Consider the following 18,058-nt stretch of genomic DNA (forward strand, 5'->3'; position numbering starts at 1 on the left):
AAGACGCTAGAGAGAGGGTGATGGTGCAAGGGTTAAAGCCACCAGGCCTCTGGGTATTCACTACTAGTCCCAGCAAGTAACCAAATTAACCAAATTAAGCTCTGTTTCACCAGAGCTTCCTTCAGAAAGGTGAGCTCCTATATTTAGAGATCGAAGACCAGAGCTGATTAATCAAACATTTAATCTGAAAGAAGGTATCACAGTGCTAGGTATAAAATAAACAAATGAAAAACAAGTTCAAAAAATATATAAAAAAAAGAGTTCAGCAAGACAAGTCCAGAAAACAAGAAGAAAGTCCTTACAGCATAATGGTATAGCAGTCCTTGTGAGTGAGAGTCCAGCTATATCTTAGGATGTCTTGTCAGCTTTTGCCACAGGCTTGACCCAAAGGTTTGCCCAACATCTCAGTTTTGTAGTGGCTTTTTAGGAGGGAAAAGGGAATTCATCTGTCTCCCTGATACTGCCCTGGATACTGCCATCCTTAACACTGATAACAACCATACTTACCTGGTCCCGCTCCATGCTACGGTTCTCCTACTAGCCTTCATATATACCATTCCGGGGCCGACTTGGAGCATGGGCGGAGCTTCTTGATGCATCTCTTCTGGGTCCTGCTGTTAGCAAACAGAAGCGGTGATGTCAGGAAGCTCGGCCCATGCTCTAAGTCGGCTCCGGAATCGAAGATCTGGAGGAAGATAGTGGGTGAACTGGAGCACGGAGCGGGGACAGGCAGTATGGTTGTCATCTGTGTCCCCTGCACTACCTACCTTAGTGCAGGTAACACTGGTGACAGATTTCCGTTAAATGGGCACTGGCAGATACAAACATTTTTCATATTGTACATCTTGGAAAAACATTAACCCTTCTAATATACTTCATAAGAAAATTTTATTTCTTTTTTATAGAAATTATGGATTATAAAATCATGGCTTTGTCCAAGCTGAAGCACTGGCATGGACAAAGTCCAGTAAGTGAGGGTGGGCTAGCACTCCTCTGTGTTCTCTTCTGTCTGATAGGAAAGGAGAGAGCACAGCAGAGTGCTATCAGACAGGAGAGAGCACAGAGCAGTCCTATCAGACAGGAGAGAGCACAGAGGAGTCCTATCAGACAGGAGAGAGCACAGAGGAGTGCTATCAGACAGGAGAGAGCACAGAGGAGTAATATCAGACAGGAGAGAGCACAGAGGAGTAATATCAGACAGGAGAGAGCACAGAGGAGTCCTATGAGACAGGAGAGAGCACAGAGAAGTGCTAGCCTCCCCTCACTTACTGCACTCTGTCCATGCCTATGCTTCAGCTTGGACAAAGCCATGATTTCTATAAAAAGGAAACAAAACTTTCTTAGGGTATGTTCACACTGCAGAATCTCCGCTCACTGAATTCTGAGCGGAGATTCCGCATGTCGGCCGCCGCTGGAGGTACTCCGGTGGTAGGACAGCGCGGCATCGCACCATTGACGGCTATGCAGCGCTCACAGACTTCCACGTGGTACAAATTCCACAGTGTGAACGGGTCTCGCGGAAGACCCATTCACACTGATGGTAACGTTCACTGTGCGGAATTCCTCTCACGGAATTCTGAGGGAATTCCGCAGTGTGAACGTATTCTTATGAAGTATATTAGAAAGTTTAATGTTTTGTGTTTAATTTTTAAATGAGCAAAACTTATATTTAAAGGAATAGTCAGGTATGGACTATTCTTATTCTATCCTGCCCGGGCTGCAAAAAGTGAAAATAAACTTTCACTTACCTTCCTATGTTCCCCCGGAGCTCCGCTACAGTGGATCGGTCGGCCGGGCTGTCTTCTTCCTACTTCCCTTAAACCCAGAACGTCATACAGCGCTTCAGCCTATCAACGGCTGCAGCAATGTCCCGCCTCGGCCAATGATAGGCTGAAGCACCGTGTGACGTTCTGGGCTAAGGGAAGTAGGAAGAAGACAGTTCGGCTGACCAAACAGCTGTAGCAGAGCTCTGGGGGAACGTAGGAAGGTAAGTGAAGGTTTATTTTCACTTTTTTGCAGCCTGGGCAAGATGGAATAAATATAGTCCGTACCGGACTATTCCTTCAAGGCAAATATAGGAAAGAAAAAAGAAAACTGAGAGGACAGCGCCTCGTGTAATTCCGTGGGTATTATATCCCACACGACCTCCGTGTGATATGCGCTCACCTGGGGGTAAATCTTGATATATGCGCATCACCCCTCCGTGTGGGGTCAGACGAGAGAACTCGGGCTGCAGCATGCAGAGTCTGGCCGAAACACTCAGGCAGAGGTCGGCAAAGGATATGGAGATATTGGAGGTAAAAGATGTTCTGCGGTGGCTCTGCCTTTCGGAGACCAAGTTCACTTTCAGTCCGGTTTGAAACAAAGTATTCACATTTATTAGTGCATACATGTGGTGCACAATCATGCAAGACGCGTTTTGGGGTTAAGTTATCCCTTTCTCAATTGCAGAATAAAAGAGGTCTTTTATTCTGCAATTGAGAAAGGGGTAACTTAACCCCCAAACACGTCTTGCATAATTGTCCACCACAAGTATGCACTAATAAATGTGAATACTTTGTTTCAAACCGGACTGAAAGTGAAATTGGTCTCCGAAAGGCAGCGCCACCGCAGAACATCTTTTACCTCCAATATCTCCATATTCCTTTAAAGGGATGTCCCATCAGGACAGCCTCTTTTCCAAATAGAGACCCATTGGCAATCGGGTGCACCCCAGAGGTCCAGCACCTGATTTCCCCAACAGTTATTGCCAGAGTTGGCTGTCCGGGCATGCTGGGAGTTGAGGTTTTGCAACATTTGGAGGGCAGCAGTTTGAGACCATTAAACAGATATTTTAACCTATATATTTTCCCGAAGTTGGAAGCAATTGTTTCTGCATTCTATTTTTGAATTCCCTAAAGATAATTGTTCCATAAGGAAAGATCAAGCCTCTCCCCTGTCTGACAGCTGACAAAAGAAATGAATATGCATAGAGAGTTAAGTACTTCTATTAGCTCTGACCTAGTTGCAAGGAGAACATTATTAGACTGTGCCTTTTGAACATTTAGAAGTCACGGAGAAGCTTGAATGTTTCCTGGCAGGTATAGAGGTGTTGGATTATATGAATGGAGATTTTGGCACGAGTACATATGTTTGTGTATCATTAGTCTTGAATTGTATCCTAATGTCTGCTACACAATCCTCTCCCATCCATCTCCATTTACCTTTTCCATTTTTGACAAATAGAATTCTACTTAGCAGGATCATTGGTCTCTGTGGGGAATCGTAGCACACGATAAAGTGAATTACAATAACTAATGTTCCTGGGTTAATAGAGTGCTTGCATACAAACACACGAGAGAGTCGCGTAACCACTTCATGACCGAGCAATCTTTTATGATTATAACGAAACATACCATATATTGGTAAAAATAGTCTATAATTTTTATGCATTATTTGCTAAACAATCCAAATTACTGCATTATTTAATCTTTTTTTTTTTTTTTTTGAGCATTATTAGCTTTACAGAAACCATCACTACAAAAATTTTATATTTTATTTCAATTTTACATCTTTATAAATATTTAAAAAAGTACAAAGGTAAGAAACCACTTTGGTCTTCTTTCTGAACAATCTGGCAGTCAACAAAGGATCCTGCAGATCTACAGCTGCTTGTAAAGCAGGCAACCTATACATTAATATATATCCTTGCAGACATAAAGGGATACTCTGTCCCTAGACATCTTATTCCTTATCGAAAGGGCATGGCACTGCAGCGTTCTCGGCGGCGTTCTGGACACGGAATCTTGGAGCTTCAGTGTTTGTGACATTACGCAACGCCCCCTCCACCTAGTACATAGTCTCCTCCCACAGACATCAATGAGAGTGGTGCAAAAACTGCAAAAAAGTGGTCTGCTATGGCGCTGCCTTATGGAGATCGAAGTGAAGATTCAGTCTTATAAATAAAATCTCATTTATTGTTATATAAAAGGAGATGCAGACATGCAAAACGCGTTTCGGGAGATAAGTGCCCCCTTTCTCAATTGCAAAAATACAGTATAAATTGAGATTGCAATTGAGAAAGGGGGAACTTACCCCCGAAACGCGTTTTGCATGTCTGCATTAGGGATCGACCGATATCTGTTTTTAGGGCCAATACCGATAATCGGTGGAGGCTAGGGCCGATAGCCGATAACTTATACCAATATTCCGGTATAAGTTATCGGCTATTTATCCCCCCTCGACACCGCTGCAGATCATTGATTTAAAGCGGGCACTTTAAATCAATGCACTGCAGTGGCTTTTGCGGTGCCATAGGCTGCCGCCGCCGCCACCCGCTTCTCTCCCCCTACCTGTCAGGGTGGTCCGGGCCATCCTTCCTTCCTGTAGTGTCCGGCGGCATTCCGGGTGGAGGGTGAACCGGTCCGGGTTGTCCTTCTCCGGGGGTCCTCTTCTCCACTCCGGGAAGGCTCCGGCCTAGTACGCTGCATAGACGCCGCTGCGCAGTGATGCCCGTGCGCAGCGACGCACCTGACGTCACGGCGTAGCGGCATCTATGCAGCGTACTAGGCCAGAGCCTGCCCGGAGTGGAGAAGAGCTCTATTTGGTTGTTTGGCCACGTGGTGGGACCCAGAACGAGAGGAGAGCCATTTAGATTTCAGGACCTCATTATATGAATTATAGGCCGCACTCCATGCCTGGAATGGATTTTCGCTGTCAGAACCATACTGTACCCCCACAAGTCAACACTTTATCAAACATACTCCCTAAAATATATTCATCTACAGGCTTATTGTGCATGTGGGTCACAAAGTTTATGTCAGAGAGAGATTTGAATGGTATCTTTTCCACAAAATTTAGATTTTCTTTTAGTAACAACATACTATGATGCCGTGTTCAGCACCAGTACAGTTTATAACAGCAAAGGGTCACTGATTCCCAGGATCCTGTCAGCCCTTGTTTTATTCATCATGGAATAGCTCAAGTACACTCCAAATACAAAAAAAACTCTGCCCATGCCACCATAAAAAATTTCTGCTTCATATGGCATGACATAGTCCTAATAACTGGAGAAAGAGAAATATTTATAACTGTATCATTTGGTTCAAAATGTGAAAAAAAATATCATTTCAGATTACTTTTATATATGACATATTGGACCTCACGGTACACATGTAGAAAAATAATGAGAAGGTTCTGTTTTACATTTGTGAGGTATTACCTCACGGTATACATGTAGAGGTATAATGAGAAGGTTCTTTTAGATTTTTGAAGTTTTACCTCACGGTATACATGTAGAGGTATAATGAGAAGGTTGTTTTACATTTGTGAGGTATTACCTCACGGTATACATGTAGAGGTATAATGAGAAGGTTGTTTTAGATTTGTGAAGTTTTACCTCACGGTATACATGTAGAGGGATAATGAGAAGGTTGTTTTAGATTTGTGAAGTTTTACCTCACGGTATACATGTAGAAAAATAATGAGAAGGTTCTGTTTTACATTTGTGAGGTATTACCTCACGGTATACATGTAGAGGTATAATGAGAAGGTTCTTTTAGATTTTTGAAGTTTTACCTCACGGTATACATGTAGAGGTATAATGAGAAGGTTGTTTTACATTTGTGAGGTATTACCTCACGGTATACATGTAGAGGTATAATGAGAAGGTTGTTTTAGATTTGTGAAGTTTTACCTCACGGTATACATGTAGAGGGATAATGAGAAGGTTGTTTTAGATTTGTGAAGTTTTACCTCACGGTATACATGTAGAGGGATAATGAGTAACTGAAAAGGGATATGTGTTATGAGGAGCAATTGGATAATGAAAAAAAAGAGGAAAAGGGATGAATAATGGGGATATGAAAATAAATTAATAATCAAGGGATGTATGGAACAATTTGAAACATTCCCTGATACAGAGAGCAGGTTTCTCAGGGCATGTGTTGCACTGATAAGGGGTTTCTCTCCGTCTCCCCTGATGGGCGCACACCCGACATCTTTTGAAGGGTCTGGCTTTTTTTGGGTAGGGGGTATTTCAGCGGGGAAATGTTGGCCTGGGACTATACGGCTAGCCCAACTAGTAGAAGGCTGCTCATCCCTTCCCCCTGGGCCTGGCCTAGTAACAAAAAATCTTTTATTACCTTTTCTTGGAAATCAAGATATGTTCCTTGATTCCCAGATTTTTTGAAAAGGATAAAAGAGTTACAGAGGGCCACCTGCATGAGGTATATGGACAGTTTTTTATACCACACGCGGGATTTCCTTACTGCATTGTATGGTTGCAGTAACTGGTCCGCCAGGTCCACCCCACCCATGTATTTGTTGTACTCCTGTACACAGGTGGGCTTGCGGACAGTGGAATTGGTGTGCCGCACTGGAATGTCCACACAGGTGTCAGGATGTATGGTGGACAACATACAGACATCCTTCTTGAACTTAAATTTTACAAAAAGCATTACCTCACTACAGAGGCCCCTGATGTCCCCACGCCTTAACTTTTGGCGAACAAGCGGTTTGGGGAGCTCTTTCTGATTTCGCCGTATAGTGCCACATCCAACTGTTTTTCTTCTGGCCAGACTCTGATATAGGGGTACACTTGTGTAATAATTGTCCGTGTACAAATTATACCCCTTGTCCAAAAGGGGATAAATTAGTTGCCACACAACTTTTCCAGCAACATTGAGGGAGGGAGGACATTCAGGGGGGCCAATTGACTATCTTCCCCTCATAAATCTTAAAGCTGTGGGTGTACCCAGATTCGCTCTCGCACAATTTGTACACTTTCAATCCGAAACGGGCCTTTTTGCTGGGTATATATTGGCGAAAGCTTAGACGCCCCTTGAAAAGAACAAGGGACTCATCTATAGAAATATTTTTTTCAGGGGTGTAAATCATAAATTTTTCATTGAAATAATTGACCAGTGGCCTTATTTTATATAGCCGGTCAAAGTTGGGATCTTCTCTTGGGGGGCACTGTGAATTGTCATAGAAATGAAGAAAGCGTAATATCGCTTCAAAACGCCGGCGTGACATCACAGTGCGATACAAGGGGGTTTTGTACAGAACATCTTCCGGCCAGTATGACCTCAGAGTTGGTTTTTAATAATGCCCATATTCAGGATGAGCCCCCAAAATTTAAAAATCTCTGCCTCATCCACTGGGTGCCACACATTCGGCCTAGCATATTGGGAGGTCGGATGGGATTCGATAAATTGCGTGGCATAGAGATTAGTATGCTCAATCATAAGGTTTATGAGCTGCTGACTGAAATTTTTTTTTTTTAAAGTCAGTCTTCGTAAACCCGTCCACATTCATATGGATTCCCACATCGGAAGTGAATTCCGGAATCCGGGTTGAATAGGATTCTGTGGGAACCCAGTTACGGACCGCAACGACAGGTCTTCTTTCCCTGCGCTGTTCCTCAAGCTCCTCATCGCTGCTATCACTGGAGGACGGAACAACAAACTCCTCCTCCTCACTTGCACTCTCGTCCGAGCAGAGTATAGCAACTGCCTGCTCCGCAGTGTAGAGCCTGCCGGACATAATTCTGATATGTAACAACCCCAATCTAATATAGGTAATTACATTTTTTTTAATTTATTTTAGAAACACTAACGATAAAACTAACACTAAATAACGCTAAAACCCTAAACTAATATAGATATATTTTTTTTGTGCTTTTTTTTTCTAAAACGCTAACGCTAAAACTAACACTAAATAACGCTAAAATCTAGAACCTAACTTACGCTAAAAGATTGTTCCCTAACTAGACCCTAACTTTCCACCCCTAACACCCTACACCTAACCTAATGCCATACACCTAACGCTATATACCCCGCTAGCTAACTACAATACTATCTACATCTACATATATATATATATATATTTTTTTTTTTTTTTACTTTTTTTTTAACTTTTTTTTTTTAACAAAAAAAAAAAATGAATGAATGAAAAAAAAAAAGGGGGGGGACAGGGACTGAATGGGAGGGGTAGTGGGGTAGTGGTGCTTTGTGCAAATACACTGTAAAGAGGTCTGGAGTGATTCCTCTCAGACTCTCTCATACACTGATCTCCCTGGCACAGCTCCGATCTCCTTCACACACGCTCAGAGAGTGAAGGAGTTCAGAGCTGCAGCAGAGAGCAGCTGACGGCGCCGAGAATGGATCACTGTGATTGGTCTCATGGGGCAACCAATCACAGCGATCCTGGGGCGAGGACCGCTCTGATTGGTCCTCGCCCCGCTAGCAGTGACACTCAGCTGTTAGTAACAGCAAGTGTCACCGGATTATCACCGCTGTCACGGAGCGGTGAAGGACAGAAGCGCCGGTAATAGATCGCTGTGATTGGTCAACCAATCACATCGATCGTGGGGCGAGGACCGGTCTAATTGTCCATGGCCCCACTAGCAGTGACACTCAGCTGTTACTCCGGTGTCACCGGATTATTCACCGCTCTCACGGAGCGGTGAAGGACAGAAGCCCTCACAGCGCCGGTAATAAATCGCTGTGATTGGTCTGATGGGGCAACCAATCAAAGTGATCGTGGGGCGAGGACAGGTCTGAGTGTTCCTCGCCCCGCAAGCAGTGACACTCAGCTGTCAGTAACAGCGAGTGTCACCGGATTCTCACCGCTGTCACGGAGCAGTGACAGTTAGAAGCATGGACGAGTATAGACGTCCAGGTGCCGGAACGCCCGCCAGCCTGGACGTCTATACTCGTCCGTGGTCATTATCGGGTTAAGGGGCACTCCAGGGAACTAAACCCATAGCACATCCTTTCCTTCTAACCAACCTACGTATTTGTCTAACTATCATTCATTAGCTATATAGAGCAGTTTCCCTCTTTCAGCTGTCACATGTAGGGAGTGAGAGAAAGATGTCCTATTCAGATCCTGCTTGCCTTTGTGTAAACCCCTCACTGAGACCTAGTCCCCACCCTCCTGGAAGACAAACACCACATGATTTCTAGCTTCACAGCCACATCTCCCTCTCCCTGTGTGAGGAAATTGTGGCAGAGAAGCCCAGTGAAGATTCTCAGTCACAACTCAGCAGTCAACACATAACACTGCTCTTTTCCTGTGTAGATCTGATCAATGACTACTGCCATTAAGAGCATAGCATGATTTATTTCTGGTGAAAGTAATTGGCTGGCAGCCATTATACAGAGCTGTACTGGCTTCTGGGAGTTGTAGTCTGGGCTACAAGCAAGGAAAAAGGATATTAAGGAGACTACAGGGGCCACAAGCGCTGCCAAAACCATATGGATAACTACAGGGGACACAGAACAGGTATTGTGGGGACTTTGGGGCATTTTTATTTTTCTTAACTTCCCCAGAGCACCCCTTTAAGCAAGAATGGATTGTCACTAGTTAGGATTTGGTTGAGACACCAACATCCAGTATGCCAGTACAAACTGCAGAAGTTTTGGAACAGTACATGCATTTGTCTTTAACCCCTACAGGACCCATGACGTAACGGTACGTCCCGACACCCTGGGTCTTAAGGACCAGGGACGTACATTTACGTCATGGGCAGTTTTAGTCCCCGCCGTGCGCCGGGCGGGGATCGGAGCGGGATGGCTGCTGAAATCATTCAGCAGGCATCCCGTGCAAATGCCCAGGGGGGTCATCAGACCCCCCCATGTCGGCGATCGCGGCAAATCGCAAGTGAATTCACACTTGCGATTTGCGCGATTCCGGGTCATTCCGGAATGTAAGGAATGTAAGGGGGATCGCGGGTGTCTAAGACACCCACGATCCCCCTGAAGCGATAGGAGTGAGGTGGCACGGGTGCCACCCCTCCTATCCCTGCTATTGGTGGTCTAGACGCGACCACCAATAGCAGATCGGGGGCGGGGGGGTTTACTTTCGTTTTCCCCGTCCTGCCCTCCCACAATAGGCAGGGCAGGACGGGGAAACGACGGGGACCGGCGCCGAAGATCCACTTACCGATCCGGGCGGGCGTCGGAGGCTGCAGGCGACGGAGATCGGCGGGCGGCGATGACGTACGGCTGGATCCGACGGAAGCCGGTGAGTTGCCTAGCAACATCTGGAGGGTACAGTTTGAGACCATTATACAGTGGTCTCTAACTGTAGCCCTCCAGATGTTGCAAAACTACAACTCCCAGCATGCCCAGACTGCTGTTTGGGCATGCTGGAATATGTAGTTTTGCAACAGCTGGAGGGCTACAGTTTGAGACCACTATATAGTGGTCCCTAAACTGTAGCCCTCCAGATCTTGCAAAACTACAACTCCTAGCATGCTCAAACAACTGTTTGCTGTCAGGGCATGCTGGGAATTGTAGTTTTGCAACAGCTGGAGGTCCACAGTTTGGAGATCACTTTGCAGTGGTCTCTAAAACTGTAGCCCTCCAGATGCAAAACTGCAAATCCCAGCATGTCCAAACAGCAATCAGCTGTCTCGGCATGCTGGGAGTTGTAGTTGCGTACCTCCAGCTATTGCATAACTACATCTCCCAGCATGCCCTTCGGCGATCAGTACATGCTGGGAGTTGTAGTTTTGCAACAGCTGGAGGCACACTGGTTAGAAAATACTGAGTTGGGTAACAGAACCTAACTGAAGGTTTTCCAACCAGTGTGCCTCCAGCTTTTGCAAAAGTACAACTCCCAGCATGCACGGTCTGTCAGTACATGCTGGGAGTTGTAGTTTTGAAACAGCTGGAGGTTTGCCCCCCATGTGAACGTACAGGGTACATTCACACAGGAACGCTTACAGTAAGTTTCCTGCTTCAAGTTTGGGCTGCGGCAAATTTTTCGCCGTAGCTCAAACTTCTAGCGAGAAACTCACCGTAACCCGCCAGTGTGACTGTACCCTAAAAACACTACACTACACTAACACCTAATAAAGAGTAAAACACTACATATACACCCCCTTACACTGTCCCCCCAATAAAAATGAAAAACGTATTGTATGGCAGTGTTTCCAAAACAACAACTCCCAGCATTTCCGGACAGCCACTGACTGTCCAGGCATGCTGGGAATTTAGCAACAGCTGGAGGCACCCTGTTTGGGAATCACTGGCGTATAATACCCCTATGTCCACCCCTGTGCAATCCCTAATTTAGTCCTCAAATGCGCATGGCGCTCTCTCACTTTGGAGCCCTGTCGTATTTCAAGGCAACAGTTTAGGGCCACATATGGGGTATCTCCGTACTCGGGAGAAATTGCACTACTAATTTTGGGGGGCTTTTTCTCCTTTTACCCCTTAGGAAAAAAAAAAGTTGGGGCTACACCAGCTTGTTAGTGTAAAAAAATAAAAAAAATTACACTAACATGCCGGTGTTGCCCTTTACTTTTTATTTTCACAAGCGTTAAAAGGAAAAAAAAGACCCCCAAAATTTGTAACGCAATTTCTCCTGAGTACGGAAATACCCCATATGTGGGTGTAAAATGCTCTGTGGGTGCACAACAAGGCTCAGGAGTGAGAGGGCACCATGTACATTTGAGGTCTAAATTGGTGATTTGCACAGGGGTGGCTGATTTTACAGCGGTTCTGACATAAACCCCCAAAAAAAAATACCCACATGTGACCCCATTTTGGAAACTACACCCCTCACGGAATGTAATAAGGGGTACAGTGAGCATTTACGCCCCACAGGTGTCTGACAGATTTTTGGAACAGTGGTCCGTGAAAATGACAAATTTTATTTTTCATTTGCACAGCCCACTGTTCCAAAGATCTGTCAAACGCCAGTGGGGTGTAAATACTCACTGCACCCCTTATTAAATTCTGTGAGGGGTGTAGTTTCCAAAATAGGGTCACATGTGGGGGGTTCCACTGTTCTGGCACCACGGGGGGCTTTGTAAACGCACATGGCCCCTGACTTCCATTCCAAAAATTTTTTTTCCCCAAAAGCTCAACGGCGCTCCTTCTCTTCTGAGCATTGTAGTGCGCCAGCAGAGCACTTGACGTCCACACATGGGGTATTTCCATACTCAGAAGAGATGGGGTTACAAATTTTGGGGGGTCTTTTCTGCTATTAACCCTTGCAAAAATGTGAAATTTGGGGGGAAACACACATTTTAGTGAAAATTTTTTTTTTTTTTTTACATATGCAAAAGTCGTGAAACACCTGTGGGGTATTAAGGCTCACTTAATTCCTTGTTACGTTCCTCAAGGGGTCTAGTTTCCAAAATGGTATGCCATGTGAGGGTTTTTTGCTGTTCTGGCACCATAGGGGCTTCCTAAATGCAACATGCCCCCCAAAAACCATTTCAGAAAAACGTACTCTCCAAAATCCCCTTGTCGCTCCTTCGCTTCTGAGCCCTCTACTGCGCCCGCCGAACAATTTACATAGACATATGAGGTATGTGCTTACTCGAGAGAAATTGGGCTACAAATATAAGTATAAATTTTCTCCTTTTACCCCTTGTAAAAATAAAAAAATTGGGTCTACAAGAACATGCGAGTGTAAAAAATGAAGATTGTGAATTTTCTCCTTCACTTTGTTGCTATTCCTGTGAAACACCTAAAGGGTTAAAACGCTGACTGAATGTCATTTTGAATACTTTGGGGGGTGAAGTTTTTATAATGGGGTCATTTGTGGGGTATTTCTAATGGGAAGACCCTACAAATCCACTTCAAACCTGAACTGGTTCCTGAAAAATAGTGAGTTTGAAAATTTTGTGAAAAATTGGAAAATTGCTGCTGAACTTTGAAGCCCTCTGGTGTCTTCCAAAAGTAAAAACTCATCAATTTTATGATGCAAACATAAAGTAGACATATTGTATATGTGAATCAAAATTTTTTTTATTTGGAATATCCATTTTCCTTACAAGCAGAGAGCTTCAAAGTTAGAAAAATGCAAATTTTTCAAATTTTTCATCAAATTTTGGGATTTTTCACCAAGAAAGGATGCAAGTTACCATACAATTTTACCACTATGTTAAAGTAGAATATGTCACGAAAAAACAATCTCGGAATCGGAATGATAACTAAAAGCATCCCAGAGTTATTAATGTTTAAAGTGACAGTGGTCAGATGTGCAAAAAACGCTCTGGTCCTGAGGTGTAAAATGGCCTGGTCCTTAAGGGGTTAAAAGTAAAAAAAAAAAAAAAAAAACTTCATGCAATGCATATAATTGTTATTTAGTAACAATGGAAACATCTGACTAAAATGTAAAAACAATAAAGCAGCAAACTTTGTGAAAATCTAAATTTCTCAGTCTCAAAACAAAATTCATCCTGTATTTTCTCACTAGCCATAAGGTGCATCAGTAACGAAAAGCATGAAAAGATTTAAAAAATATTTATATTATGGACAATATTCAGTATTTACCAGTCATAGTAGGTATGAAAACACAATACCTAATCAGTGCCAGCCAAAGTGCCTCATCACAATACCAACTACAGTGCTCATTATACTGCTGTGCCCCATCACAATACCAACTACAGTGCTCATTATACAGCTGTGCCCCATCACAAAACCAACTACAGTGCTCATTATATGGCTGTGCCCAATCACAATACCAGCTACAGTGCTCATTATACGGCTGTGCCCCATCACAATACCAACTACAGTGCTCATTATACTGCTGTGCCCCATCACAATACCAACTACAGTGCTCATTATACTGCTGTGCCCCATCACAATACCAGCTACAGTGCTCATTATACTGCTGTACCCCAACACAATACCAGCTTCAGTGCTCATTATACGGCTGTGCCCCATCACAATACCAGCTACAGTGCTCATTATACGGCTGTGCCCCATCACAATACCAACTACATTGCTCATTATACTGCTGTGCCCCATCACAATACCAACTACAGTGCTAATTATACGGCTGTTCCCCATCACAATACCAGCTACAGTGCTCATTATACTGCTGTGCCCCATCACAATACCAACTACAGTGCCATTATACGGCTGTGCCCCATCACAATACCAGCTACAGTGCTTATTATATGGCTGTGCCCCATCACAATACCAGCTACAGTGCTCATTATACTGCTGTGCCCCATCACAATACCAACTACAGTGCTCATTATACTGCTGTGCCCCATCACAATACCAACTACAGTGCTCATTATACTGCCGTGCCCCATCACAATACCAACTACAGTGCTCATTATACTGCTGTGCCCCATCACATAACCAACTACAGTGCTCATTATACTGCTGTGCCCCATCACATTTGCTGAACACAGTGCAGTCAGCAGTCATGTAGGAGGGAAGCATCCAGGCAGTGTCTGTTGTAAGTATAGGGGGTATGGATAAAAGGTCAAGGCAAAGAAGACACTAGAAATTACTATGCTGTGTGTATAAGGTCTTTGCGATTTGACTGTTCAGAGACTCTCACGGTAAAGCACATTCTGCTTCCGCACAACTGCTCTGCCAAGATCTTAAATGCATACACAGCTCTAGGTCAACTTCACCCTGTAATATGAATTGGGACTAGCAGATGCAACAGCAGATTTTAGCAAAATAAAAAAGTCCAATCGTCCAAAAAATACAATAGTCTTTGTACTGCATGATCATCAAGCGTAGTCAGTCTTCTATGACAGAGCCTCTTTAACAAATACTTGTGCACAGCTTATCTGGAATCTTAATATTACATTCTTGTATGGCTGGTGACCTACAGGGAGTTCTAGGCAAAGCTGATATGTTAATGTGGTTGTATATTGAAACAAGCCCAATGATCAGCGGTTTATCAATGGTTTGTATTCATAAACTATTAGTGATCAGCTTTTATTATTTTTATGGTATATGCTGTGGTCACTGCATATACCATAAAAAATGAATAGAAAACAGATCAGAAAGTCCCATCAAAACAAAAAATTACCCTCATATACCCCTGTATACGGAAAAATAAAAAAGTTATAGGGCTCAGAAGATGACAATTTTAGACATACTAATTTTAAGTAGTAAAATTAAATAATACCTATATAAATTGGGTATCCTTATAGTCATATGGACCTACAGAATAAAGATAAAGTGTACTGAAAAAATAAACGGAAAACCCTCAAAATTTACAAAATGGTGTTTTTTTTATTTAACCCCAAAAATAAGTTGCTTTTTTTTCGCCACAGATTATGTTATAGAATAAGTAATGTCTTTACAAAGTACAATTGGTGATGCAAAACGAAGAGTTATGATTTTTAGAAAGGGTAGAGGAAAAAACTAAAGTGCAAGAAGGAAAATTAACCGGGTCCTTAAAGGGGTATTCTGCCCCTAAACATCTAATTCCTTACACAAAGAATAGGGGATAAGATGTCTGATTGCGGGTGTCCCGCTACCCCCCGCACCCCCCATCGCAGGATAAGATGTCTAGGGGCAAAGTACCTCTTTAAAGCAAAAAAAATGGGCTGAGTCCTTAAGGGGTTAAAAGGAGAGGACAAAAAAAAATGAAAACATAAAAATGAAAAACTGTTGCTTCCTCAGGGAGTTAAGAGCAGTATAATAAAACAAAAGCTATGTAAATGTGAGTGTCATTATTGTACTGATAAACAGAATAAGATAGCATGTCGGTTTACTGTAAATTTCACTGCATAGAAGCAAATTTATATTTCCTGGGTCGTTAAGGGGTTAAAATTAAAATATACATTTTCTATAATGCAGAGATATAAAATAAGATATAAATCCTCAATCAATGACAGGCCATTACATCTAAGAACTACACTCCGGTGGTGATATGGTGCCAATATCTCAGCATGCCTCCTCTTTTCATCTCGTAGCACTTAGACAAAGTCACCTCCTTGGCAGCCATCATATCCATGAATGAATGATGTTTATTCATGAAACCAATAGGAGCGACCTGTAGAGAAACTCACCCTGCAGAGATGCCGTCAATACGCGCTAAGACACACATGAAGACTCATCACGCAGATTCAGTAGGTTGTAATCTAAGAATACTGAGGGAGGAAACATGGAGATACGTAATTTCGAATATCCCTAAGTAAATTACATTTCGTAGAACAAACACAAAGAGAAATCATTCCAACTGGATTAATTCGAGAATTAAAAAAAAATAAGAAAAAATTGACCATTCAGAAGGAAACGGCACCACAATCATCGCTCTGACGCATGCTTTGTGATAAATTTTGCTCATCTTGCTACATTAGACACTTTTTTCTTTTTTTTTACGTTGCCTCTTACTTTACACCAAAAGTAATGGTGCACACAGTTAAAGTGTAAGGCTATGTTCACATGTCAGAATGCCGGCGCTAGGACAGCTCGGGAATGTGCCGTCTCATTAACGGGTATGCATTCCGTGCTGAGTCTGCAGAAAGAATGGACTTAGCCCAACCATCCTAATTCATTATCATTATTATTAATAACTTCCATTTTCAAAAAATTCAGGCAATTTGAAGACATTTTCAAATATACTTTATTATGGGTTTTGGCCCACTTCTTTATGAAGAATTAGCTTAAAGGGGTATTCCAGGCCAAAACTTTTTTTTATATATCAACTGGCTCCGGAAAGTTAAACAGATTTGTAATAAAGTCTGACTGGGAGAGTATGGTAAGTGAGCTTTTGCATCCTGTTCACACTGGTGTGGTGCTGTGCGGCGTCCGTTGCTGCCGTGGCGCCGTGTCTGTGGGGGGGTGCGGCCCATAGACTGGTTTGAGTGGCATTGGGGCCGCTCTGCCAGTGGGCCGTTTCCCCCCCCCCCCCCGTGGGCACTGGTGTTGCGGCGGTGGTGGTCGCCGCCCAGTGCTACGCCATTTTATGCTAGGCATGTTGGGGACCCACTCTAAATAGGCGGCCTTGACGTGGTGAGTGGGCTTGTACTTTTTGATCAAAAATGTATACTAACAACCTGTTAGTTTTTGATATTATGCTGAGAAGCAATTAGATCATTATACAAGATTGTAGATGTGCGACCATGTCTGTTTCCTCTACCTGAATTCAGATTTGTAAATTACTTCTATTAAAAAATCTTAATCCTTCCAATAGTTATTAGCTTTTGAAGTTGAGTTGTTGTTTTCTGTCTAACTGCTCTCTGATGACTCACGTCCCAGGAGCTGTGCAGTTCTGATGGGGATATTCTCCCATCATGCACAGCTCCCGGGACATGACATCATCATTGAGCAGTTAGACAGAAAACTTCAGAAGCTGATAAGGATTAAGATTTTTTAATAGAAGTAATTTACAAATCTGTTTAACTTTCCGGAGCCAGTTGATATATATAAAAAAAGGTTTTGCCTGGAATACCCCTTTAAGCAGGTCCCCTCCCCCTGATTCCTAAACAGTAGCTGTGAACTACATCCAATGCCCTCTCCTTATATAGCTTTACCCGATGCTGTACCTGATACTAGAGACAGAGAGCACCGGGTACAGAATCTGTTAAAGTGCCCGTCATTTCAAAATACATTTGGCATGTAACAGAGGCATGTCAAAAGTTTTAATCGTTTGGGATCTCTGTGTGTCGTCATAGCCCCACCCCATCATGACGTCATGCCCCACCCCTCAATGCAAGTCAATGGGAGGGGGCATGTCGGCTTTAACGCCCCCTCCCATAGACATGCATTGAGGGGGAGGGGAGTGACGTCATGAGGGGCGGGGCTATGACATCACGAGCTCCCGGCGCCGGCTCCAGTGTTCGGAACAGTTTGTTCCAAACGCTGAGCAGCGGAGTACCCCTTTAAGTGTGAGCTTCTCTCTGCTCATTTTGCTGATCGCTGGGGGTCTCAGTACTGAAAGTTTTTTGTTTTTTTTTAAATCACAGGGACACTTTGAAGGGCCATTCCTATAAATGTATTGATGGCTTCCCAGACCTCCTGGCCTCTTTGTGGCAGCCAGAGGTGATTGGAAAGCAGAAACCAGCAGAATTTGGTGAGTTACATAATTTGCTCCCAATTAGTTCAATGAGAGCAGCGTAATAGTGTGGAACCAAGAACTACGCTGCTGACTGATTCCGGGAGTTACACTCATGGCTGTTGGCACCCCTGAAATTTTCCAAGAAAGTGAAGTATTTCTTACAGAAAAGGATTGCAGTAACACATGTTTTTGCTAAACACATGTTTATTCCCTTTTTTATTGGAACTAAATCAAAAAAGGAAGGAAAAAAGCTAATTGGACATAATGTCACCAAACTCCAAAAATGGGCTGGACA

The 18,058-nt window shown here is 43.4% G+C and overlaps 1 protein-coding gene across 6 annotated transcripts in view; it reads right to left on the reverse strand.

Moving 5' to 3' along the window:
• Positions 1 to 18,058, reverse strand: part of SLC36A4 (solute carrier family 36 member 4) — a 312,597-nt gene that overhangs the window by 167,071 nt on the left and 127,468 nt on the right. For 2 of the 6 annotated variants that reach the window (XM_056561446.1, XM_056561445.1), the window contains exon 11: positions 15,773 to 15,853. The exons of 3 other annotated variants lie outside the window; for them this stretch is intronic. In XM_056561446.1, the coding sequence (XP_056417421.1) occupies positions 15,798 to 15,853 (56 nt within the window). In that variant the 3' untranslated portion in view covers positions 15,773 to 15,797. The remainder of the gene's footprint in view (positions 1 to 15,772; positions 15,854 to 18,058) is intronic. One more of the 6 variants, XM_056561447.1, reaches the window with a different exon arrangement.

Source organism: Hyla sarda, chromosome 2, assembly GCF_029499605.1.
Source record: "Hyla sarda isolate aHylSar1 chromosome 2, aHylSar1.hap1, whole genome shotgun sequence".
Classification (NCBI taxonomy): domain Eukaryota; kingdom Metazoa; phylum Chordata; class Amphibia; order Anura; family Hylidae; genus Hyla; species Hyla sarda.